The sequence below is a fragment of the Corvus hawaiiensis genome, chromosome 8, assembly GCF_020740725.1.
Source record: "Corvus hawaiiensis isolate bCorHaw1 chromosome 8, bCorHaw1.pri.cur, whole genome shotgun sequence".
Classification (NCBI taxonomy): Eukaryota; Metazoa; Chordata; class Aves; order Passeriformes; family Corvidae; genus Corvus; species Corvus hawaiiensis.
In genome coordinates this window covers 5,787,016-5,813,564 of record NC_063220.1, presented here as the reverse complement: position 1 = coordinate 5,813,564, position 26,549 = coordinate 5,787,016, and the positions used below count along the sequence as shown (strand labels likewise).

The following is a 26,549-nucleotide window of genomic DNA, read 5'->3' as shown; positions in this document are numbered from 1 at the left end:
TTAATCGCAGCGCTGACATTGCCTGGTGTTTCAGACGCATGAAGCCAATGTGGTTAGTCCAGAAGCCAAAAGTGCCTCATCTACCTTCATCCCATGGCCCATCCATGAGATCAGCTCTTCTCAGTGCTACCAAAAAATGTCTCAGTGCTACCAAAAAATGAGGGACATGAGCACGATTAGAAACTCCAGGTAATTTTCCCAGGGACTGCCCCCTTGGCGGTCTGGGTCTGTGCCACCACAACTGCTTCCTGCTGGGGAAGCAAGGAATGGGTTTTGTCTCCTTTCCCTGAGAGTCATGAGGCTCTTGGCACAGGTTGCCCAGGGAAGCTGTGGCTGCCTCATCCCTGGAAGTGTCCAAGGCCAGGCTGCACGGTGTTTGGAGCAACCTGGGATAGTGGAAGATGTCCCTAAACTCCAAATAAAACATAGGGTCCCTAAATCCCAAATAATACACAGACATCCCTAATCCCCAAATAACACACAGACGCCCCTAAACCCTAAATAAAACACAGACACCCCTAATCCCAAAATAACGCACAGACACCCCCAAACCCTAAATAAAACACAGACACCCCTAATCCCCAAATAACGCACAGACACCCCCAAACCTCAAATAACGCCCCAAAAACGGCCGCCACTCCGCGCGGCCCCAGCGCGCCCTCTGCCGGTGCTTCGGGGCCGTACGGGCCGGGGGTCCCGGGGCTGCCAGGGGAATTTGGGAGTTCTGGGGTTGCCATGGGGATTTGGGGGTCCCGGGGCTGCCAGGGGAATTTGGGAGTTCTGGGGTTGCCATGGGGATTTGGGGGTCCCGGGGCTGCCAGGGGAATTTGGGAGTTCTGGGGTTGCCATGGGGATTTGGGGGTCCCGGGGCTGCCAGGGGGATTTGGGAGTTCTGGGGTTGCCATGGGGATTTGGGGGTCCCAGGGCTGCCAGGGGGTTTTGGGGGTTCTGGGGTTGCCAGGGGGATTTTGGGGTCCCGGGGCTGCCAGGGGGATTTGGGGGTTCTGAGGTTGCCAGGGGGATTTGGGGGTCCCGGCTCTGCCGTGTCCCCCTCGCACGGAGCTCACCGGCAGCGGAGCCTCCCCACCCTCGCAGGGAAGAATTCCATCCCAATATTCCATCTGTCCCTGCCCTCTGGCAGTGGGAAGCCATTTGCCCGTGTCCTGTCCCTCCATCCCTCTCCAGCTCTCCTGGAGCCCCTTTAGGTGCTGAAAGAGGCTCTAAGGTCCCCCTGGAGTCCCCTCTTCTGGACTAACACCCCCAATTCTCCCAGCCTTTCCTCACAGCAGAGATGATCCAGCCCCTGACCATCTTCTCAGCCTCCTCTGGCCCCACACCACCAGGTCCGTGTCCACCCTGTGCAGAGGACACCAGAGCTCCATCCTGCAGCAGGGTGAGGAGGACATTTAACAAAATGCTACCTCTGGCTCCAGCTGCAATTTTAGGTGCTGTTTGTGCCTCTGAAAATGCCAGCATTAATGTAATGGTAGAGGTTGTATCTCTGGCTTCTGTCAGTTCAAACAGGCACCTGAGACAGGTCCCCAAAAAGCAAATCTATTAATGGTGTTAATTCAATGAACCTGCAGCAAATGCAAAAGCTGTCACCTGATTAAATCACATTCAAATTAGTGCTGTTATCTGTAGAAATAAAAAATGGGGTTGCAGCCTTGGTGGAACACGTGTTTGCAAATCCTCCCTAGCCAAATGAGCCGGGGCAGTGCCAACCTGTGGCATCTCCAGGCTCCCAGAAAGGATTCAGTGCAAGGTACAGCCAGATGTGCTTCTGCCACAGCTCCATCTATATCAGCACAGCTGCAACAGCAGCAAAGAGAAACCTTAGCTCGCTGGCAAAAAATAAAACCAAAAAATACCCCCAAGAAAACCCTTCTTTTTATTTTTAACACAGAGGTGCACCAGAACTGTGTAATACATCCCAGTGTTAGGGGAAAAAAAAAAAATCATGGAACAGGTCACATGGAAAACAGTGATGCTCACCGTGCTGTGGGCTGTGATTTTCCTTCCTTCAGCTCAGCAACAATTACTTCTCTTTCCTGTCACTGTCTTTTTTCCCCTGTTGAAAATTGGTGGTTTTTATAAGGTGTTTAGGAGGGTTTGTGGTCCAGAGGTACAAACACCCCTGCCCACTGTATTTATAAGCTTTAAAGGAGAATATGAAGGGGGGAGGGGGGGAAAGCAATAATCCTGTTGTGGGTTAGGCCTGTGCAAAATAGAAGGGTGAAAGAGCAGGGTGGAGACCACAAAGAGCAAAGAGAGGGTGGGTGTGATGTCTGCACATCCTCTGGGAAGTGGGTGCTTCGTTCTGCTGTAGTCCAGATGCTCATAAATCTCCCGTCCTTGTGAGGCAAGATGTGTCTTGAGGCAAAATGCTGCTTGATAGAAGATTGCTGCCACATAAATAAAATTAAAGTTGTCAGGACATACCCATATCATGATTCTGGAGATCTTAGTTCCCAGCTGAACTCACTCAGAGGCAAATTCAGGAACAACAGTGAGGTAAATAATGGTTTTCAGGGTATAGCTACAGCTCCCTTGCTCTCCCAGTCTCGGTCCTGTCAGTCATTTCACACAGGACCAAAACTAGAACTCGGCTGAATGCAGACTTTTTCTTTGTCTATGTCATTATGGTCACTACAATGTCTTTCACAATTTTATTTAGCACACCATGAAGACCTTTTGGTATACGAACTGATTTTCCCCCTTCTTTTTCTATGCAGTATCAGAGCTCTGTTGGGACATCAGTTATGTACACAAGGACAGCTGACCCTTAGCCCTGTAATCTTGATCAGAGTCTACCTTTGGCAGCTTCCAGCCCTGCAGCTTTCCCTTTCCATCTACTCCCACCCCTCTGAGGGTCAGTCACATCCTTGGGCATCCCTGTTTGAAAATGCTGAGCCCTGAAAAGGCTCAGCACCTCTCAGTTCTCTTTTCCTAACTTGTAGCCTCTCCTCTGAAGCATGGGGCAAAAATGAAAGAAGAAGAAAAAAAGACTGATTCAGGTTTTGGCAGCTCTCCTCTCACAGAAGAATATTCCACACTTGCACATGAAAGGGAATTTTTAGCCAACCAGAGCAAAGAGTCAAAATAACAAACACAAACAATTACCCCCAAAAAATTGCCATACTCAGTAGTTTTTCTGACTGCTGCTACTGGCTCAGTGAGAGGCTGGTTCGTTGCCTAATCTTGAGCTCAGAAAAAGACAGATCATCTTGAAGTTTACAGTGCTATTGGCCCAACTACAGAGGATAGGATTTCCCTCAAGCCTTTGCCCAAGGCCTGATGATGACTCCAAAAACAACAAGTCGCCTTGAGGTTGGAAATTTTGCTTCAGAGAGAGATTTTGTTCGCATTCTGTAAATGATACACAAATATTGGTCTGAGTGGATGGAAAATGCTTAAAAGCTGCATAACAGAGTGAATGAGACCAATCCCGAGATGGAAATAATTTCCTTAATTCCTTGCAGCACTGCTGTCACTTCCAGCCATCTGTTAGCTGGGAAGTCACTGATAATCCATGGAGCAGCTTGGGTGATGAAACCTCCTGAAAGCAGAGATCACAAAGAGCTCACTTATTTCTCTACAGTAGAAAAGGAAGTGGGTGGGGAAAAGGAATGAAAGGATGAAACACACAGCTCATGCCCTCCTGGCTTCAGGATAAAAGATTTGCTCTAAAAAACCCCTGGTAATTTCATACTTCCTTAACGAGAAATGGTGTCCAAGATGTGGAGTGAGCAGCAGTCAGAGGCAGAGTTCTATGAGCCAAATCATCTTCATTATGTGGTAGATTGTAATTTTAATCCCACCGGTCTTCCCCAGGCCTGGGGATTTTCCAAGCAGCCTGGTCAGGATGTTGAGAACAGCTTTTAACAGTGGCTGATTGAACACTGCAAGAAAAGCAAGAGAGATGGGTTTCCCATTCATTCAGGGAATGACTTGCACCAAAACTCTGCCCCTGAGGTCTCACCGTGTACCAGGGTTCTCAGTCTCAGTGAAATCTGTAGCAGGGTTGCCTTTTGTCCTTCATGTTTTGGAGTTTCATATTGTTTGGTATCTCTTTGCAGACTAAGAGGGGCATGAGCTTCTCCTCTATGCTCTCTGCTGTCAGATCCATCTCTGTGGCACTTCAGGAATGCAAAAAGGACAGGTTTAGGTTGGGTGTAGTGCAGATGCATAAAAAATGTCTAAACCTAGTATTCAAACCGTGGAAAAATTATGAAATCATAAATGCAGAAAACACAGAAGAGGAACTAAGAAAAAAATATGTTCAGCTGTTCCTCTGGACTGCAGCTTGAAAAAGAACCTGAAAGGTTTCAATTTACCTCCAAGTCAATGTATTTTTTGGTAACTCTGGGAGAGTTTCAGTGAGAGTTAGCATCACTTGTTCAAATATTTCAAGTTCCTACCTTGTCTTAGTCACGACATGGGAAAACACTTGAAATCTATCTAATCAAGTGGTTCACCAGCTGAGATAGACCTGATGAAAACCACATTTGTTAACGCTGATACAGCTCGAGCTCAGCTCCTGCCAGCTGAAGTGCAGCCTGGCACATCACCCTGTCCAAGACCCACTGACCACCACGATCCCCCCTGGGATTCCTTGGGGAAAATGTGCACTGAGGGGCTGCCATGCTCCAGTAAGGGCACAAACCGACAGATTCTGCTTGAAATTTATATGGCAAACAAAAGAAAAAGCCCCCGTGTCAGGACATCCCACTGACAGCAGATTTGGTGCTCGCCCAAGGCACGGAGCAGTGGATAACCCCCCTTCCCAGTCCTGACCTACAGCCCTGCTTTTCTCAGCCAGCCTTTCCTGCTGGCTTGCAGAGTTCTGTGCAAAGTGAAACAAGAGCCCAAGAGTAACACGGGGGCGCAGGCAGGCACTGGGCTGAATTTTGGGCACACGACCTCTGGAAAGGCTGGAGCAATAGGACAGCGTGGCAGGAACACGGGTAAGAGCACCCAGTCCCCAGGCTGCAGCATTCAGCATGCTGGGCACTTGGGAAATGTCCTGTCTTCGGGTGATTCAGATGGGCACAAGGCAGGAACAGCAGCGGGGGAAGGGACAGCTGCTGGCCCTTTCCTGCAGCAGGAGCTCAGAGCGTTATCTGCTCTGTAATGCCAGCTTCAAAGCCACTTCAGCTTTCTTCTGCCCGGGGATCCCCCCAAGTTTTGATCAGAGCGACATCAGCTGCCTTTACTGACAAACAGAGCCGCCTCAGCATTTCAGCATTTCTTGCTGACAGAAAGGTCGCCAAGTGCGTTGCATCTGAGGAACCAGCAGCTGCGACCTTTCGCTGCTTGGACTCTTACTCCAAGCCCCAAATCCCTACGCGTTATTCAGCCGAGAGCCAGGAGAGGGTGCTGCTAAATTTGGCGATCATCCCATTCCTCCCGCGAGGAGCCACATGCCACTCTTTCTTCCCCTGCCATCCCAAACCCCTTGGAATGGGGCGCTTTTTAACCCCTGGCTGCGATGGATTTGCACACTGATCAGTCAGGATATAATAGCCCTGATGATGAGAAGCATCTTTCACTTAATTACAGCCAAGCTGCCGAACTGGAGCGATCAGAATTCCGGCTGCAGCTGCTGAGCACTTGTATGGCAGCACAGCAAAGTCACACAGATCCTCGGGATAAAGGATGCCCCACAGCTCGCTTTGAACTGTGGCTTTGCCAAAAGCCCTGGGACATGAGCCGTGTTGGATACAAAACAAGAGGAACTGCCTCTGGCACAAGGAAAGGATCACTGTCATGTAAACAGTGCTTCTGGTTTGTCAGGGGCAGACATTTGGCAAAACTGGGTGACTGTGTAAGGCTTGCTGCCCTGTTTTAGGATGAAAAGAGTTATAAGCAATTTATAAAAGGGAGAATATACCACTTTTCAGCTTTGAACTAGTCACAGAATGGTATGGGACCTCTCTGCACCACAGACCTAATTAGTTTTTAGCCCAGATGCAGGTGCTACCCACTTAAAATGTCTGAATCTTCAGTAAAAAAACCAGCACATTACAAACTGTTATCCAAACACAAACATTAAAATCTTTTTCTCTCCCTCCCACTGATTTTTCAAACCCTCCTTCTCCACACCAATGGCCTGGCAAGTGCAGTGAAAGAAATGCAACAGGAACAAAAGAAATGGGAGATGGAGCAGGTACAAGAGGCATCTTCCCCTGTTCAAGTGAATTTCTGCAATTCGTTCAGACCACAGCCCGGTCAGAAGTGAGCCCCACTGTGCCATCCCTTCTTCCAAGGCAAAACCCAACATCCTAGGACAGACTGTGAACTGTGTTAGCAAGGACTGAGAGCAGAAATGGGTTAACTATGGGACATGAAACAATCTCAACCCAAACTGTGTTCATAAAAGAGCTGTCAGCACACAGATTTGGTGTATTTGTAGAATATTTTTATTTTTTAGCTGAGAAACACAAAATAGGGTAGAGTTTAAGGCATGCAAACAGGCATGAAACTTCTCTTGCTTGTTTTGTGTGCTCATCACTTCTGTGTAAGTTCTATGAAGAGGAGTAGATCCTATCTTTAATCTCTACATAAAGCAACTTTGAGCACCCACTTACAGCCTGAGGTTGGATGCAATGTTTACAGTTGTTCCTGGAATGCAGGATTTATTTCTAGGGAAACAGTTCTTTATCTGTCTGTGTGATTTGTTCTGTGCCACGTGGAGCAAGTGTCACCTACTTCCAGAAGTTTGTAATAACACCAACTTTCCCTACATATACACAAATTGCAATTACAGGCATCTACTTGCATGGTTTTAATCTGATTGCCCTTTTACTGAAAAATACCAATAATCTGATGAATAGGAAAAACATCTTTGCTTTCTGCACATTGAAGTCTACTTGTTGGTGTTCTAAAAAAAAACCCCTCAAACCAACCCAGACAGCACAAAGACAATGGTCCAATCAACTTTTTACCTCTGAGGTAAAAGAGCAACTCAAAGATTAAGGATTTTGTGGATCAAGTTACATTAGATTAGAAACATAACAGGTATTGAAATAAACATCATAGGCACAGAGATGCTGCTAAAAAATACATTTCCTTTTGAGTAACTTTTGCCTTGTGGTCGTGTAAAGCACCTTTGTGTCTACTCATGTAGGGTGTTTGCTCTTAGCAAGCAAAGGCAGTACCTGATAGGGAACATATTGCCAAGGAAAGTGTTCATAAGCAGCTACAAACTTATTTTCTCTCTTCAACACCCTACCTTTGTTCATACAGCTCCTGGTTTTATCTTCTATTATTACCATTTTAAAACATGATAGTCAAAGACTCTTTTCTCCCTTGCTAATGCATTTTTAAAATCAATATGATTAAAAATGAATCTACTGCGCATCCATGTGATGAATGTGGTAAGAGCTCATTCTGCATTTTTCCCATGAATGTCCCCATGCTGAATTTTTTAATATCACTAAGACTAATGCAGCAAACACTGGGAAAAAAACAAATCCCAAGTCCTAAACTGGTTAAGCTGCCCACTCTCAAGGGCTTCAATGCTATCAGAAGTTCTGCCCTCTGCTGTGGCAGGCATGAAGAGTTTGTTATTACAGTGGATTTTCAAAAGAGGTAATCCTGAGATTACAAAGAGTTGGCAAGTCCAGAACTGGATGGTCCCATTTCCTAGGCCCCATCAGAAAAAGAAAAAAAAAATTCATGCACATGTTTAGTTCACTCTCATTCAGTAAAACATTGAAATACAGCTTAAGCAGGAGGTCAAATACCACTGAAAGTGCCTGAAGTAATATGACTTCACCATTAAATCTTTCGAGAGCATAAAAAGAACATTAACTCAGTGCATAAGAACTACACCTTACATCATGCATATGGAGGCACTGACCTCTTCTTTGATTTCCTAAAAATGAGCAGGGCATGTAGCTCTAGGGGAAGAATCAGAACTTCCATCCCCACTTTTACATCTAACTAGGGAAAAGCCCATGGAAACAATTTTCTTCACACAATACCTGCAAGAGTGGCTCAGAGTTAAAAGAAATGATCAAGTCTACCAAGTGAGTTTGCATTCTCAAAAATGACAAACTAGACTTAGATTTTAAACATTGATAGTGACAGCAATGTATGAAACATATCTGGCCTTTCTGACAAAAAAAAATAAGTACAAAATGTTCAAAAGCTAACTGTGCATTTAGATTAGCCAGCACATAAACAAAAGTTCAAGACAAGCAGTGCAAAATATGAAAGAGTAAATAATGAGAGAGTGGGAAACAGCCAGACTACAGCTGCAAAGCTTGTAAATAGAGCAAGTAGCTAATACACTTTCCCAGCTTAAACTGCAATTTAGTAACACTGCAGTGAATTAATCAAAAAGTATAATGAACACATGAAAAACTGTATGCTAAAATGTGCTTTGCAGTGCTGACACATTCCCAGGACAACATGGAATGCTCATTGGGAGCATCTTCCTCTACCAACCTTGGATTGCGCAGGGCAGAAATAAACTCCCCTTGCTCTCAAGCTTGATGTGAGAGTGGCTGAACCCCAAAGCCAACTCCCTGTTCCACTGCAGCTCTCCAAAATCACAATTAGGAAACCCTGAAATACTTCTGTGGGGCAAACAAAACTCGGCAGGGTGATTTGAGCAGAAAAAATGGAGTAAAACAAAACCAGATTTGGTTTGCTGGTCCTTTGCCAAAGCACTGCTGCTGAACAGAGAGGGATTGTTCAGAAGACCTGGGAGAGACCAGATGCTTTCTGATAGCAGCATCTGATGTCACACTGATATGAGGGACATGCCCCAGCCAAGCTTTGCTGGAATCAGTGTGCCCTGAGAGGGATATTTACTATCACATTTCCTAATGGCAGTTAGGAGTTCTTCAGAGATCCTGTCTCTTTTAGAGCTTTTGTTCCCAAGGGAACAGAGGTTATCCCATCCTCTGAAGAAGGCGATTGTCTACTGCAAAAAAAAAAAAAAAAAAAAAAAAAAATTGGGGGGAAATTTAGGAGATACAAAAATGAAAATCATGACTAGGGAAGTGTTTTGATTCAGCAATAAAGGCAAAGCAAAACAGATATCACCCTGAAAGAACAAAGTCACACAGGAAGGGATTGGATTCTAAAGAGCTTAACCCTGAAAGATGCTGTCCCTTTATGATTAAATTTGCTATGAATGACTCACCCACAAACTAATGTGAAATGTACTCCTCAACAGCTTCTCCCAGCAGATCAGGATGTAAAAGCTAGTCCCAAATAAAAATTACAAGGCAAAAATAAAAACCCAACCACGCAGTCTCCCATTTTGCATCACCAAGATGCCTCACAAAAGAAAATACAAGAATTGAAAGCATTTTAACTCATGAAATATGAAAGGCAACTCATGCTATGGAGGAATACCTCAGCCTCTTAGCTGGGAAACAGTCCTTCCATGGGTGCTTGGTTAATAGTTATCATGCAAAAACAATTAATCATTCAAGCAATTAAGAAGGTAAGTATCTCCTAAAAAGGTTTTGAGCTTTCCAAGCCCTAAATGCAACTGCTATAAACCTAGACTGTTCCTGAGTGTAATTTCCTTATTGTATTGCCTCTCCTGAAGAGACCCATTGTGTCTCATGTGTTGTAAATTCTTGATGCTCTTTTAGCTGCAGTCTGAGCCTCAGGTGAGTTCTCCTCTTGCTCCTCGCTCTTCTTATGGTTTAGGAATATGTCTGACTTCAGGAAGCGGCTGTAGCTGTCATACTTCATGAGATTGAATATCTGGGAAGAGGGGGGAAAAGAACACAAAGCAAACTACCTAAGTAAAATGAGATTTTAAATGAGAAGGACACATTAATTCTAATGCACTTTCCTTCTGTTTGTACTAGAGCATTACTACAGAGCAGGGCATTAAGGAAAAAATACACTTCCAGCTCTCCACAGGGGCTGCATGTAGCAAACAATGCTGTAGGTCCCATGGTCACTGCCTGGCAGTAACGTCCACATTAGTTTAAAAATCAGATTATAGTTTTCACAGTAGCCAGCTTTGCACACCTAATACTGAAGGTGAAAGGTCCCAGGCCAGGGTCACTGAGTGGGATGATCAGATCCTCCCGTGTTTGTCCCTCTGAACATCTCTCTGAATGTCTGGAAGGCATTCAGAGGGACAAAGCAGAGCTTTGAAGAAACAGAGGCACCTTTTATGCACCTTTCTGACTGCAGTGACTCCTGAACATTGCAGAGTAACTCAAGCAGAGCACTGGATAACTAAGGAAAGCCTCTAAATAATTTACACAAATACTGAAACATCTGGTTTAGCCAATGTTTCTTAAAGCTATGCCAATCTTCCCATTCTTTTTGGACCAAATGGCAAGACTGGTCTCAGGCAAATTGCAGGAACCTGCCACAAAGAGCTAACCTGGTACAGATGTATTTTGCCAGTTAAAACGTGGGTTTAAATTGCTGGTGGATTAAATTTGTGTAAATACACTTTTCACTAGGCCAAGAGCTTCTCACAGCCAGCATGGAAACATGAAGTCAGCCCCAAGCACAGCTTTTCTCTCCCAGGGCTTGAGTTCAGGCTCATCCCTCAGCATAACTGCTGCTCTTCTATTTATACCCACTGTGGACAAAAAAAAAAAGCTACAACTCTTTTTGGAGTTTTCTGAAAACAAAGGGGCTGGGAGAGGAGCCTGGAATCTGTTCAGGTGTCAAGGTCAGGACTATATTTTGCTTGGTCTTGAAACAGAGGGGACAGGAAAAAAAGTAAACTTCAAAACTATAATTGAGGCAAAACCAAAGCCAGCATCACCCTCAGCCTATTATTTCACTGGTGGAGCCTTTCTGAGTCATGTTTCAGGACTTATCATTTTTTATGATACTCAGAGTAACTGAATTTCCAAGACAAATTTCTGGATTCTGACCTGCAGATGTGGCTACTCCATGTGTGGATAACTCATCTTTACCTTTACAGGCCTCACTTCTAACTGATACTACAACCATTACCTGTTTGGCAGGAGGAAAAAAAAAAAAAAAAAAAAAACAAACCAATCTCAAACTGCTTTTTCATTTCACATCCTCGAGGAACCGGGAAAAATACAGGCAAACACCCAAAACTTGACTGTTCTTGTCTGTGCATTTGCTAAAGTAGCTCCCTTACAAGTAAATTACATGGTGGATTTTACTAATCACTATTTCTTTACATATTTAAATATTTAAATTCATGTCCAAAACTGTGGAAATATTATTTTTTAAGATACATTTTGGAATATGAAAAAAAAAAAATCCCCAAATACCCACTCTGTATAGACTCTGATCTTCAGGATCTTAACTCTTCCTGAGTTAAGAAAAGTCAAATTTTACCTCCCAGCACTGGCTAACTATAACATAATTAAATTCATCCAACCAACTCAGGGGAAAAAAATTGTAAGGAAGATGTTCCCTGTTAAAACGTCACATCTTTGTGAAGAACTTAGACCCCTCTTGCTCCTGGTATCACTTAAAGCATCTCCCAGAGAGAAAGAGCATTGAAGACCAAGATCTTCTGCAGTCTGGTCAGCCAAATATAGAGAGAGCAGAGTCACCACGTGCCAAAGCAGAACCCTCTTTCCCCCTCCCTCCCTGCCTCCTCTCACTGCCTTTGTGGAGCAGGAACATTTACCCCACAAGTATTTTGAAGCACACGAAGTATGAACTACTCTAACACCACTCCATTCAGCACAAACAAATGGCTTGGGGGCAGTTAAGGCCACCCCATGGCCCCAGCCCACACCCCACCAGATCCCCAGTTAAATCAGCAGCTCTCTGGAGACCTGAAGCTGTTGTTACCAGCACTGCTGTAGAGCAGTGTGTCTTTCCAGCTCTGCCTTTTTCTACTCCAGACCCACCGTGCCAGCAGTGGTTAACACTGCTCTTCAGAGAGCAAATTACGCCACTCTTCATAACTTTATAAGGATTGAAAACCAGAGAAGACCATAACTCTTCTGAGCCATTATCTAACAGCAATAAACAGTAGCTTCAAGCACTGGAATCTTGCAATGACCCACAAATGCTCTGCATTTGTTTTTAAAAGCTCACAGAATTTCTTCCCACACTAGTGGGATTCCTCTACCACTAGTCCAGTATGTTTCCAGTTCAGGTATTACTAATCCTTGGCTCTCCACGTGCATGTCATTTGTGAAATAGCAAATATTTTAACTCCAGTATTCTCTCCAGCTTCACTCTTACAGTTACTCACCCTGAACTGCAGTGCTGAGCTCTACCAGAACATTTCTCTCCCTTCCCCCAAGTCAGAAGTTTTCCCATGAAAAACTCTGTTTCTTCACATGGAAATTTGATTTCAGGTATTTCCACTGCTAATGTCTTGGAATCTGCCTGAAAAACAGCAGAGCCTTTGCCCCTCAGACCCCTCCAACTGACCCAGCCAGTGCCCAACCAATGTATTCAAATACCTGATTGAAACGGGCTGAAAACACTGTTTAAATTGCTGTGCTGTTTCTCCACAAAAGGAAAGAGCCAAATGGAAAATACAGGTAGTCCTGAGGATGGTACAGGAATTAAAAATAGTACTGCAAGTGCTGGAAAGCTGCAGATAAGAATGACTCACTTCATAACTTATGCTTTGAAATCAGCTGAATATCAAGAAAATTTACCACCCAAAGACATGCCTGCAAAATTTCTAATTTCTACCAGACCTCCCAAGTTCCTCAGGAAAAGGCAAAGCAGAGACCAACTCCTCTAAGTCTTGCATGTTACAGAAGAGGAGGGTTTTCAAAAAATTGTGTTATATTCATATCAATATAAATACCAAAGCAAAGTAAAATAAAGAATCTTAAGCTCTCAAGGAAACCAGTGGCAACTACAAAACAAACATCAGCAATGACTCAGAACAAGTGAATACACAGGAAAATGAAGGCACCGAGTTAGTCAGGGCGATTCTCAAGCCACCCACACAGGAACCCAGGAGAAAACTCCATCCAGTTTTCCAGGAAAGCCCTGAGTTGGAATTAGGATGATTGTAATGAATCTCTTAATTAATTGGTCGTAGTGAGATGGGGCCAAGAACCTGGAATACCTCAGAGCAGCTGCATTAATATCCCAACATGGAATCAACCCAGTTCTGTGCTTACCTGTTCAATCCATGCCGTGGCTAGAAAGCAAAGCTCATTATAACCAGACAAAACTGTGTTATTGAAGTAAATAACTTTACCTGGTCCTGGAGCTTCTGAAACATGAGAGGGTGAGGTGTCTCCAGGATGGTCTCACTCAAACGGGACTGCCCTTCAACATTGACTTGGGAGGAAGCTTTACTGGACAGGAAAGTCATGTAAATTTCTTTAGCTTTTTCCTGCATCTGCAAAAGGACATTTATTTAAAAGAATTATTTAAAATGGAATTTATTAAAAGAATTATTTCCTGTGGAAGTAGTCTCTGATTGGGTAACGTTTTGTTGGAGACTTCTGTAGGTCACTTCTTGAGGTTCACGTCCTAAACCCAAAATATATTCTGAATTTCAAAAAAAGTAACAAATACACATAGATTAGCCTACCTGTGTATATTCATTTGTACTGGAAGAGAAACACTTCTACAGGCCAAAGCCTACACCAATATTAGCAAAAGCTGCCAGTGTTCAGCAGGTTGTGATGTCTGAATCTCAGTAGCCAGTGTGAGACTGCTCAGCATCATCAGCTAGACCTTGTGTTCACTTCTGAGAAGACTCTTTTTCTTAACAGATCATCAGTATGGGCAAGAAACACAGAGGAAAAAAACCTGGGAGCTTACTACAAGGGAAAACGAAGTGAAGTTAGTGTCTAACTCACACCACTGTCAGGCAACCTTGTCACACCACACACTTTGTCTTAACCATGACCTCAGAGCAGCTCACCTACAACACCAACTACACGATTAAAGAAAACACCAGCTACTTGGCTAACTGGTAAAGATAAGACTCTCAATAGCCTCTGAGAACTGATAAATAAGGGTGTGACCTGCATAAAGCTGTTCGTTGGTATTTGCCCTGATTTCAGAGCTCTTCCCTTGTCAAACCAGTAACAGTGATAACATCTTGACCCCACCAGCATCCTTAAGCTTCAAAGCAGTGAGGGGCCACAATCCCCTGAAATTCAGTGAAAGACCCCCTTAACCAGACAGTTGGATAAGAGGAAGCCAGAGAGGAGGAAGAGACACAAGCCAGGCAAGATCCAAGCCCCGCTGCTGCAATCTGAATTCTGCAATCTGAAAGCAACCCAGCAGCAGCTACTCTGGCTCATCCTGAGCCCTGGGTACCTCTAATGAGCAATCACAGCTCCAGACCAGCATCAGCTAAAGGGCTGCGCCTTTGATGGGGCTTGAAGGAGGAAGCATTTAAACCCAGCCCATGAAGGAGTCTCAGAATTACTTCTATGTTTTACAGCTGAGGTACATTTACACTTCGGGATAATTAGAAGAAAAGCTGCATGTGTTTGAGCATTCAGGGGGCCTAAAGAGTTGACTCACTGCTGAAGGGGATACCTATTCTCTAGTATTCCTATTTAAAACTCATTCATCCGGGGGGTAGAACATTATGTGTCAGGTGCATTAGGCCACAATGAACTGTTTTTAACAATTTCCAACTTGTTTCACAACTCAGGGAGGACTGGGTCAGCCCCTTCTGTTCTAAATGAGCAATTAATCCAAGAGATCAGACTGCTACAAGTGGCAAAGTTAATGTCCTAAGGCAGGCACAGGGAAGGGGCCTTCAGCTATTATTGCATGAGCAATTGTATTGCTAGTCCCACCTAAACAACTTTAGAACCTCCTGTATGGTTTCAACCATACTTGAGAGAGGGGCAAAGGACTGAGAAAAAAAATTACCCTCCTGCTGAGTCAATGGAAAATCAGCAGGAGAAAAGAAAGGGAGAGGAAAAGCAGCACATGCACCAAGGGAAAAGCCGCAGTATATGCTCAAAAGTTTTCTGCTCTACTTGAACTGCCAGGGTGTCCTTTGCTGCTGGCTAGTCAAGGCAGGAGTAGCTCCTCACCAGCCCCAGCACAAGGTGCTGCTTGTCCAAGGCCACAGGAGCAAGCTGGGCACTGCAGAAAAAGAGCAGAGGGAGGCTTGAGAGGAAACATAAAACTGGAAGTAACTGTGAGGAACTTTAAAGAGCATGGAGGGGAACAACAGGACTGTGTGGGAGGCTGGTGAAAGAGGGAGGCTCTTTGGATTTTGTGAGGAAGAATAACAAAGAAAGGAAGTGAAAGAGCTGTGCTAGGGAGAGGAGGCCATTGGAGAGACACAGGGGACCTGGCTTTATAGCAGTGGGGAAATATGGAAATGCACAGCTGAACGTTACAGATTCTGCTGCAAATAGAACTGCTCTGCCATGTCTGTGCTTCAGTGGTACAGCAGCTGATTAACTACAGCTTATAATTTGCTTTAAAAAGAAAGAACAGTCAAAGCTGCCAGTGTGCTCATACACCCCCCAAGTGTCACTCAGGCAGAGCCAGGTTCAGGTGGAGGAGGCAGAGATTGTCCCTGTTCAGTCAGTGGCATTCTCTGCTCTGCATCTGCCTGAAACTAAAGCCTCAGCACAGGGGACTCTGCTCTGGAACTAAAAGAGCTCCTAAACTGGGATCTTGTTTGCAGGTGGTTATTAAAGGATTTCTGGCAGTCCTCAGCTCCATCTGTGTGCTCGCCCCAGTATCCGTGCCAGATTCCCATTAGGAGCACGAAGTTCTGTCTGCAGCAACCCCCCTCGCTGTTTCAAGTGGATACAAGATTCTTTCCCACTTCCTTTCCTAAGGTCAAACTCAGCTCCCAAGCATGTGTGGTTCCCAAATGAGGTGAATGGGAGCCCCAGATGCTCACCAGACCAGGCTCCCAGCAGCCAGCAGCTGTGCAGCATTACCCAGCCCTGCTAAACCCTTGCTACATTCCACATGGGCAGCAACAGAAGAAACTCCTGAATGCACAGGACTTTGTCCTGGAATCATTCACTACAAAACTCCCAACATGGATATTCTGGTGGGTTTTAGCAGTAGCTGAAAATATTTCCCGTAAGCATTTATTACAATCTGTAATTTATTTTTGAAGCTCAGCTTCAAGAGGAAAAACATTTAAACCCTGGGAACATGTTGTTTATTTCATTAACAGTCACAAATGCAACAACACATGACAAACCCCAACAAAATATTTAAAGTTAAATTTTATTCCCTTATCCCCACCACTCCCATTTCAATAATTAAATATGTGCCCTAACACAAGGGCCACATGGGTGGCAGCAGAGCTCACTGCTACGAGTGGGCTTGACCTAATTGCTTTCTCAATCTTCACTAAATGTTAAATTTCTATTTTAAATTCAATTTTAAAGGATTATCCTTTTTGTTGTTGTTGTTTCTAAACTACAGAGATGTGTCTTGAGCTGAGGGGAAAAGTCTGTGCCTTCCTGCTGCAAGAAGATGAGCTGAACCCAGTTCATCTAAAACCTGGCCAGACCAGCAATGCAGTCTGCCTGCTGCCTCGCTCTGCAGCTGCCAAAAATCTCCCCTGCTCACATGAATCATCCCCACCCTAATGGAACAGCAGCCTGTGCAAAACCAAACACTGCCCCAGGCTGACACAGGAAGGATAACAATAAATATCCCTGGCACAATGGGTACTTAACCCACTGCTCATGTGCTGACCTTTGGGCAAGTTTAAACTGACCAAGCAGAGCCCCATGCCAGCACTCTCACATCAAGTAATCAAAAGTTTATCTCATCCTTTAAAAATCGGGGGAAAAGAATCCCATTCATAGAATCATGGAATGGTTTGGGTTTGAAATTACTTTAAATGTCAGCTACTTCCAACCCCCTGCAGGGACAGGGGACAACTTTGACTAGATCAGATTGCTCAGAGTCCCATCCAGCCTAGCTTTGAATGTTTCCAAGGATGGAACCTTGGTTCCCACCTCTCTGGGAAACCTGTTCCAGTGTGTCACCATCCTCACAGTAAAGAATTTCTTCTTTATACCTAATCTAAACTTGCCCAATGTCAGTTTGAAGCCATTCCCCCTTGTCCTGTCCCTCCATCTCATGTCCAAAGTCCCTCTCCAGCTCTCTTGGAGCCCCTTTAGGCCCTGGAAGGTCTCTCTGGAGCTTTCTCTTCCCCAGGCTGAACACCCCCAGCTCTCCCAGCCTGGCTCCAGAGCAGAGCTGCTTCAGCCCTTGCAGCATCTCTGGACTCGCTCCAATCTGGGTTAAATTGATACCAGCTTCATCTGACCAAGAGTCTCTGGGTCTATGAGTTAATCTGTGTGGGAAACCAGTTTTAAGGAGAAGCAAACTACAAAACAAGTAAAAGACTGTTTTTAGAATACTGTGCTCACAATAGAGAGAGATGCAAAGGGATTTCTGCAAGAGTCACTTTCAGAAGAAAAATCCACGCTTCACGTTACCATAAACACTGGAAAGATTTCTATTTTTAGTGCTTTTCCTAGCTTTGTAAATTATCTAAACAAAGCCACCCATAAGCAGTAGCTACAAAAACTTACTGTAAGTCTGTGTCATTCTAAAGCACATTTATTCAGCAAGTTATAATAATTTGGGCAGCACCAGACTCCAAGATGACCAAGCTGTGGAATGACTGGTACTGAATAATTAACCTAAATAGAACCTAGTTAAGCCTCTGTCCATTCATTTGGCAATTCATTGAAGGATTCACTAAGCTCCTATCCCTGCACATCACCACTTTCTGTACTGGCATCCTAAATTAGCAATCCTAAATCAGCTAAAAATATGGAAATCATTTAGCAAGGGAAAATATGATTATTATCCCACTGAAGGCGTGGGACTTCACAGAAAAGTCGACTGACTGGTTGTGCTTTCCTCAAGACTTTCTGCATTCGTGGACCTTAATGAGGGAGGGAAGCAGCTGAATACACAAAGCTGAAACTACTAAATGCTACAGAGTTCACAGTCAAATTGAACATTTCCCTCTTCTTGCAAAAAATAGTATTGTTGTATTTTTATGGATTTATCAATACCAAAAAAATACAACTAAATCCAGCACACTGTTTTGAGGGGAATGTTTTTTTCAGTGCAAAACACAGGATATTTACAAAAAGTAGACTCCCCTCCCCAAAATACATAGTTTGGAAAAGCAGGGAAATTGCTGTTGTTGAAAATGTGCTGGGAAACTGTTTCAGCTGACAATATTTGACTGAGAGGAATCCTGCAGTGTGGACACAGCCCTCTTACACCTGCACTTCATAACACCTCTCCTAGCCCAGCTCTCCCACCCGATTCCTATTCCTTGGCATTTCTGATGTTCCTCCAAGCACATATAATCCCACTTGGAAGAGGTTTAAGGGGCATTTTCCCACTCTCACCTCTTCATGATGCTAAAATGTGCCATGGCAACAAGAGGTGCACTAAGGTAAAAAACATAAAAGGGGGATTTAAAAAAAAAAAAGCTTTAGGAGTCTGACTCTCAAGGACAGCGATGCTCACTTGGAGTTTTGAAACTACTTAATTTCATGCTCACAGAATCTTTCTCTTAAAGAGCAGATAAATTTAAATTTTCTCAAGAAAACAATGAAACAAACAAAAAAAAACCCACACAAAACCTTTTTCAGAAACAAGTAGTTTAGGCCTGGCTCTGTGGGCTTCAAAGTCTAAATGTGAAAGTAGATCCTTTGTTCCTGGTGGATCTAAATGTAAAACAAGATCTAAGTAGTGGAAAAAACAAACAAACAAAAAAACCTTACAGGAGGTGGATGGTTGAAAAATTTTCCAGTAGAATATTTCCTACTAGAAAGAGAGAGCTGTCATCAAAATGAAAAGGCTCTGCAGGTATACATCAATTTGGATAAATATTTAAGCAAAAAAGTTTAAACAGACCCCTTCTGTTTTGTAACTTGTAATTTCATAAGGCAAAATATTTTCTTTTGGTGCTGTAAAATATTTTTGTTTGTGCCATTTGTTATTTTTATGTTCCACTGAGACATCACAGTGGTGTAAATTTCCATGTATTAGCTGCTATGCTCTAAAAAAAGCTCTGAATGAAATATCTTTATATTTGCAAACAAGATGATGCAACATCACTGAATTAACAAAAGTTTTGCTACTCCCTAGAAACTGCAAAAAGTTCAGTTTTCAAAACATGGGAAACTTGACAATTTCAGCAGTTTGTTTTGATTTGAAGTAGAACTGGCTTTGTTTCCAAACAATTCCACCAGGATGATTTTAGTGCAATTTCTTCAAATATATTTATCTGCATTCACACAAAGCACATTATGCAACAGAGATGTTTTAGCTCCAGCTCTGCTAAGTAAACTTTGTTGACAAGCAGAATTTATTTAGGAAACATACCTGCTTTTTTCCCTGTGTTTTCTTAAATTCTTCACATGCTAACCAGAACAAAACATTTTCTTCACTAAATTCTTTCTTTAAAAATTCCTAGGAAAGCAAAAAACAAACACACAAATGTTAGGATGCAATTTCTCAGTTGGTTTTCCCTCTTCCTACTACAGCTATTAGAACTAGGAGCTGCCTACAATTAACTTAACCGTGAGTTTACCCAGCCCAGTGCAACAGAACCACTGCATCTGTGCATCTGCACAGCTGATAGTGAACACTCTGATATTCTGCACTTTGAAAGCACATTCCAGGAGGATGATGAGCTACATCTCATCTCAGACCATAGCAGTAACTCACAGGAATGATCTCCTCAGTCTCCCTTAAATAGCTCGAGCACTTTTACAGCCACTGCTCAAAGGGAAATCCAAAAAATATATTAATTCATTACCAGGTGAGTAAAATGAACTATTTTAATGAGAGTCACAGATCACTTGGGATTCTCATGTAGTACCTTTCTGACTTTTGTAATGAGTAAAATCTCTACAAATGAAAGTGTTTCTAAATGTGATCATCAGTGGCAATAAATCCACTTCAGCAGACTGAAGCAGAAGATGTAGCTGTGTTCTCTGTGCTGTTTAAACACAGCACATTCCTCCAAAAGTGAGGCATGCTTTAAAAGGGGAAAAATGTACATTAAATTTATTTATGAAATATAATGACTGAAACTTTTATAGCTCTGAGATCATCAGTTTTCTCTTTCAAGTGTTAGAAAACAGAGACTAAGTAATGCCAGGAGTTAAATAGCACCAAGATTACTTTTCCTTTTTTTTTTTTTAAGAATTCAAAATCAGTGTTTTGTAATTCTTGTTTACCTCATTTCCCAAACCAGTCTGGTAGGAAACCATTTTATCCCAGTGCATTTTATCAGTATGGTATGGCAAAAGCACTTTCAAGTAGGCAGTTCCCATTCTTACATCCTAAATGGCAAGAAGGCCTTCAAACACCAACTCACCACCCTCACCTAATTAAACTTCAAGCCATTTTGAGCTGCACCAGCCCACACTTTGTAGTAAACTGAAAGGGAATATTTTCAGTAGAGCTGCTAAACACAGAGCAAGAGCCACAGAGTCATCAGATTGCTCCTGGTAACTCATTGCTTAAGGACAACGTGTGAGAATCGAGAGCCCAGGATCTCAGTGATAAATAATGCTTGGCAGGAGGGATCAGTGGCTCAGGGACTGCAGTTTATCCAACAGGAACTTGTTAATCCTTGCAAGAGCAGATAGATCCCGTTAGAAAGATGCAGCCAAAAGTCTTGCACGTGCCTTTGGAGCACAGGCTGCAGTGGCAGGGGGCAGAAGGTGCTGCCTCAGCAGCTCAGCCAGCGGCACAGCTCCAGCTCTGCTCAGGGCACACATCTAGAGGGATGTGTGCCTCTGTTCACAGCACTGGCACAGCTGCACCCTTCGTGCTGAGGCTCATTCTGCTTCAAAACCTGACTTTGTTTTACGGAAATATCCATATTTGATATAGCGACCCTAAACCGTTTCACTCCTTCCGGGTCTTCGAGGAGGCTCTCCAGGGACGTGGCCCATTTCGAGGTGCCTTTCAAGGTTTGGTGGCTGCTGCTTGGGTGGCCCTCGATGTCATTTATCTCTGGGGGGAAAAAAAAAGTTGAAAACACCAGCATCTTCTTTAGAAATTACAAATATCACTCACACGGATGTCTCCCCCATTTCCCCCTGCACCCTTGATTTCAGCTGCTCTCTTTAAAGGAAACACCATAAAACTGAAAATAAAGACACACACATACAGACACTTGAAACCTGCTTTGCCTGGAAGGAGGGAAAAATTCCTTACAGCCATACAATTCAGGAGCATGTAAGGAGGCACTGACACTGTTTTATAGCAGTTCAAGCACCTTCTGCCTGGGGAACACAACGACCACAGTCCATATTTTGTTCTGGCATCGTCAACAACACTGGGTGCTCTAAAGCAACTCCTTCCTGGTCAGTCACACATGTGAAATTTATTTTTAAGAAAAGAATCATCACTGGAGGCTGGAGGTTGGGTAAAAGCAGAGAGAGAAAGAAAAATAATGGTTTGTTCAGCAGGAGAACCAGCCCAAGATGTTAACCCAGTCTAATGGGAGGAAAGACACCCAGCAGAAGAGCCTCACTCCAGCTCAGTCAACCTGGTTTTGGGCAAGAGGGTGATGTTTGTTTCCAAGTCCACTGAAATTCTCCTTTTATAAGGTGTACTGGACTGTGCCCACATCTGACCTCCCAGCCGGCCTTCTCACAGATAGGAAAGATGGAATACAATTTCTATTTTCTCTATCCCAGGGACAAGTGCATTTCATTTGAGGCTGGTGATGGCAAAAAAAGCCCTGTTTGCTGGCTACCCTTCAGAAAACCTATTACTTGGAAAAATTCCAGGAATGCTATTGCTCATCTGAAAAACTCTAACACAGACGTAAAGTGCTCAGCCTCCTCACACAAAATGCCCTGGGAAGAGAGGAGTGAAGTCAGAAGGATAAGAGCTGCACTTCAGGTCACTACGCACTGGAGAGATGCACAGAACTCTTACTGTAACCAGCAGAGCTTCTATTTATAACTCCTCAATTTCTCCCTACCATCTTACTGGAAATCTGGATCTGACTAACTTCTGCTTAAGCTCTGCTTTCAAAAACTCTTCTTTCACCATGAAACTAATCCTCACTTAAGTATCTCAAAAAACAACCTATGCAGAAATACTATATATATTATACATACAAATACACACTACCAGATGTTCTTTCCAGGTGGTAACTGGAAATAATGCAAAGGTTAAAGCCCTACAGAATATTGGCATGACAGCAAAGCCTCCTGAGCTTTGGTTGGTAGGGACCTGTGGAGTCTGTTTGTTTTACCAACTGTTCTAAATGAATGAACATCTCTGCTGCCTTGATAGGAGAGGGGGTTTTGTATGAAAAACACTCTGCTAGCTTAAAGCTCAGCAGCCAGACCCCAAGGATTGTCTCCAAACCACAGCTGCAGCCTTCACATGCGACATGAGCACAGCGAGTTAACACCGCCTCAGTTTGCCCCTCTTTGTGCAAAAGGATGTGGTTCTTGATTGGCACGTGAAAAAATTTATTTTAGAAACCTGACTCAAAGTATTTGGGCATCTAATCTCAGCAAAATCCATGAGATTTGAGTGGGAATGGCCAAGTATATTGCAGCAGAACACCAAAACCCCTGAGGAGCTGGAATGCGTTGTCACGATCCCGCTCGCCTTGGAGGGGAATGGCAGCTCTGTGGGTGCAGCTGCTCGTGGCCTGCAGAACCAGGCCATTCCCTCACTGAATACAGGATTTAGCACACAACACAAGGGGGGAACATTTGATTTCCAGTGTTTCTTTTCCAGCCAAATCTGAAGTGGACATTACTGATTACTTTGAAAAGCATGTGTTTCAATGAGCCAATGCAGACCCAGGCCCTTGAGAACCTAAAAAAAAATTCCCGTGAGCAAAGGCCGGAATAACTCCTTCCACAAACCCAGGATACCTCAATCTGCTTCTCTTCTGCTGCTTTGACTGATCTCCCATTTTACTGCTGGCCATTCTCTATCCTCCCTGATCATCGTTTCCCCTGGCTTCCTCTCCCTTCTAGCCTACCCAGCACAGCCCAAATCTACCCCTCCATTTATGTTCTCACTCCACTCCTCCCTGCCAGCCTCCAAACCCTGCTCTCTCCTACGACCCTGCTCCCCTTTTCAAACAAAATTTGGTTTTGAAGGGAGGACCTACGCAACTTCTTCCTAGCGTCCATTCTGTTGAGCCTCGTACAGGACAGAGTTACACGGTTTGTTTCCTCACTTAACCAGCTCCCCACAACCCCAAAAATACTGTGGTACAGAGACAAAGGTTGTCTGCCCACTGCAGTCCTTCCATTTACCCCATGCCCCACTTATTCAAGCCGGGATGTCCCCAGGGCAGGGGCTGTGGGATGTCTCAGGTGCTCCAAAGGTGCAATCCCAGCTCAGCCCAGGCTACAGCTCCCAGCACTGCCCACCCCAAGGCTGGGGACACCAGGCTGAGCACCATTAATCCCCATGTCCCGTGTTGCTCTGCAACCACCATGAAACATCAACATTCCCCCTCAGCACAAACATAAATAGGATGCACGTGACAGTAGGAAACACTCTGAAATGTTATGAGGGTATTAAAACTGCTGGGCATTTTTATTATATTCCATTAAAAATGCCATCTCCAACATTTATTCTAACACAAAAGTGACCCGATATCCCCCCAGTCAGGATCATAACTTCCCACTCCACATACTGGTTTCACATAGCAGATTTGATATGTGATTTCCAGAATTTTTAAAAGAGTTTAAAAGACAGGAAAGAGGTTTTCCCCAGAAATGACTCCAGAAGCTGATTCCCAAATCCATCTCTATTACTAAATTACCTTAAAAATGATACTTTCAGTGAAGTGCAAATTAATGAGTCTGAAACAATTTATTTGAGGAGGCAATATAGAAGTAAGTGTAGTTACATGAATGATCCTCCTGACACCTATTTCTCCCTGATATTTGTAAAAAGCTAACTTTTTCCTGTTAAAATCATCTACTGACAAAGTTAGGTAATATACCCTTGGAAACAACAAGCCTGATACCATTGTTTAACAACAACCAAAATGTACATACATTTGTATGATCATTTAAATGAGGAAGGCAGACATTTGCTGTTACTGAAAAACGGGAGATAATTTTGTGCATCAAAAAGGGCATTACAAAATGGCAGTTCTCCCACTAGTATTTCTGTAAGAGTTAACACCCAGAATATGCATCAGATGATAAACGAGCTAACTACATTTCTTACACTACAGTACATTTATTACATTATAATACACTAATTAAATTTCAGAGCAGGGCTTGCCATCTTTTACACGGGTTAGGAACCGAGAGGCAGAGAAAGGCAGCAAGGCACGCACAGCAGAGCACAGTTGTAAGAGTTGCTGCTGAAGCAAACTTTCCACTGAGTTGGAAATCTGCTTCAGAGACGCAGCCGCTCGCACAATGTGCAGAGAGCAGCCAGCTGCTCCTACCAACGCAGCAAATGATTAAGTGCTTCTTTTAACTGCACCACTCTTCAGAGCACTCCATGCTAAGCCAGCAAACAGGCAGTTGCATTATCTGGAGCATTATTTTAGAGGTAAACCTCGCAGAAGCTGCTTTCCCACCACACAATAGCACTGCAGCAGCAGGCTGCGGATAAAGGCTCTTTGTGCGCGGCAGAACGGTAAGTGCAGCACTAATAACGCTGTAATTATCAGCTGAAGAGTGCTATCAAAAATGCCAAATATTTGCATCCCCCAAACAGGAACGTGGACTGAAATCCCAGGAAGTGTCGATACCATCAATATATACAACTTTGCAGGTCAGAACTCACAGTCCTTGCCCTTGTTTTTGACAAGCACGAAGAACAAAAACCTGTGGGAACCCATCAAACTGAGTGATTCAGACACAGCTAATTGAGTTAGACATGCTGCTCACTCTGCCTTCCAGAAGCACTGCACATTACAACGGCTTCCCAAGCTGCTGCCACTCTCCAGCTGTTGATACCGTGGCCTTTGTGGCACCATATCAAGCAGCACAGACTCACGCCCTTTGCAGAATCCCGCTGAACACATCCCTTCCTAAACGCCTGTTCTGCCCGTCCCCTTCCCACACACACCTTCTGCACAGCCCTTGTAAAACAACAACTGCCCCACAAACACTCACAATGACAAAAGCACCATGCAAACAGCATATTCCTTATTCTGTAGCTAAGCATTAATGTACAACAAGAAAAGCGGCTTCCATTTCTTTTTGAGGAACTTCTGATCACACCTCCCCTTATCCACCTAGATCATAAAGCTGCGAGCCATGAGCCTTTATTATTACTTTAAAAGCACTCTGAATACCTTGTCTTGTCCTACAGTCACCAGAATGCCTACCCAGCAACAATCACCAGTCTGGAATTAATAAATCCAAGGTATGAAGCAGTGGGAAACTTCATAAGCAAGCAGCTGGAAAGGGAAAATTCCCTTACTTTCCATGTATCCAAGCATCAGCGGATGAATCCTCACACAAATTTTTTCCTAGTTGCAGCTGAATTTTAGACCTTTTTGCTACAGCAGAGCTGTCCTTCACACTCATTGGTTGTTCAGAGCATGAGGTTCAACATCCTCTTTCCACCGTCTCTAGCAACAGATGGCTACTGGATTCCACTTTTAACTATAAGGAAGGAAACTGAAGGGACGTTCCTCTTTTGTAGCATCTCTGGAAGCGTTCACCAGACATATATCCTTTAAAACACCCCCTTCCCGCCTTCCCCCCCGCAAAAATCTCCAACCCAAAAAAAACCCCCAGAAAACCCAAACAACTCTAGACAAAGATCTCATCTGGCTTTTCTTAGAAAGACTGCAACTTCTCCCTGCACATCATAAAACACAGTGTTATTTTCTAGGATTTGGAGATTGCAACTGTTGCACCAAATGTCTCAGCAGTGACAGATATCAGACATCACCCCGTTGGAACCGACAGACTGGCAGCATCGGGGATAGAAAACACACAGCCACGCCACACCGCCTGTCTACAGAGAGAACCGTGATGTCCTACATCATTACTCCTTGGAAACCCCCATTCCAGCTTAAAAGGCTCCCTCCAAAAGCAAACTCCTCAAAGTCAATTTGGAGTTCGAACAACCACGCTCTGATGTCCTGGGCTTTTGCCTCGCCGCTGGTAACAGCAGCAGCTCCGACTGAAACTTGGCTGCCGAGGCACAAGCCCGAGCAGGACCCAGTTCCCTCTTCCGCGCTCAGCGGGAAGCGCCGCGCTCCTTCCCCGGCGCTCCCAGAGCCGCATCCCCCGCGGCCCCGCGGACTCGCTGCGGGCCGGAGGGGCCCCGAGCAGCCCCGGCCCCGGCCCCGAGCGCCGGCGGGGCCCAGGGACCGCCGTGAGCTCCGCGGTTTCCCCGGCGGGGCCGCGGGCAGCGCAGCCCGGCCCGGAGCGCAGCGCAGCCCGGCCCGGAGCGCAGCGCAGCCCGGCCCGGAGCGCAGCGCAGCCCGGCCCGGAGCGCAGCGCAGCCCGGCCCGGCGCTTCCCCGGCGGGGGCAGCCGCGGGCTCGCCCGGGGCTCGCCGCCCCCGTCCCCGTTACCTGAGGGCGGCCGCTTCCTGCTGAGCCGGCTCACGGCCCGGTTGAACATCCCGGGCGCCGCTCGGCCCCGCTGCCGAGCCCGAGGGCGGCCGCGCTGC

At 44.6% G+C, this 26,549-nt stretch overlaps 1 protein-coding gene across 5 annotated transcripts; it reads right to left on the bottom strand.

The window, feature by feature from the left end:
- Positions 1-1,897: 1,897 nt before the first annotated feature.
- RGS10 (regulator of G protein signaling 10) lies at positions 1,898-26,549 on the bottom strand. Of its 5 annotated transcripts, XM_048311569.1 has the most exons (7): positions 26,452-26,549; positions 20,804-20,922; positions 19,279-19,365; positions 13,160-13,303; positions 3,983-4,139; positions 3,713-3,902; positions 1,898-3,559 (listed from the first exon to the last, which is right to left on the bottom strand). In XM_048311569.1, the coding sequence occupies exons 1-6, from the start codon at positions 26,498-26,500 to the stop codon at positions 3,757-3,759; spliced, it is 702 nt and encodes a 233-aa protein (XP_048167526.1). In that variant the 5' UTR covers positions 26,501-26,549; the 3' UTR covers positions 1,898-3,559; positions 3,713-3,756. The 5 variants fall into 5 exon arrangements, with proteins under 5 accessions (XP_048167526.1, XP_048167525.1, XP_048167527.1 ...); XM_048311568.1 differs by having other exon boundaries at positions 1,898-3,902; XM_048311570.1 differs by lacking the exon at positions 26,452-26,549 and adding an exon at positions 25,345-25,607 and having other exon boundaries at positions 1,898-3,902.

Bases quoted from the DNA above. Each gene is read 5' to 3' on its own strand.
- RGS10 (XM_048311568.1), bottom strand. From the start codon at position 26,500: ATGTTCAACCGGGCCGTGAGCCGGCTCAGCAGGAAGCGGCCGCCCTCA. The intron at 13,304-19,278 runs GTATGTTTCCTA...GTCCTTTTGCAG, and splicing joins AAACACAGGGAAAAAAGCAG to ATGCAGGAAAAAGCTAAAGA. The intron at 3,903-3,982 runs GTGAGACCTCAG...CTTTTCTTGCAG, and splicing joins ACTGAGAACCCTGGTACACG to TGTTCAATCAGCCACTGTTA.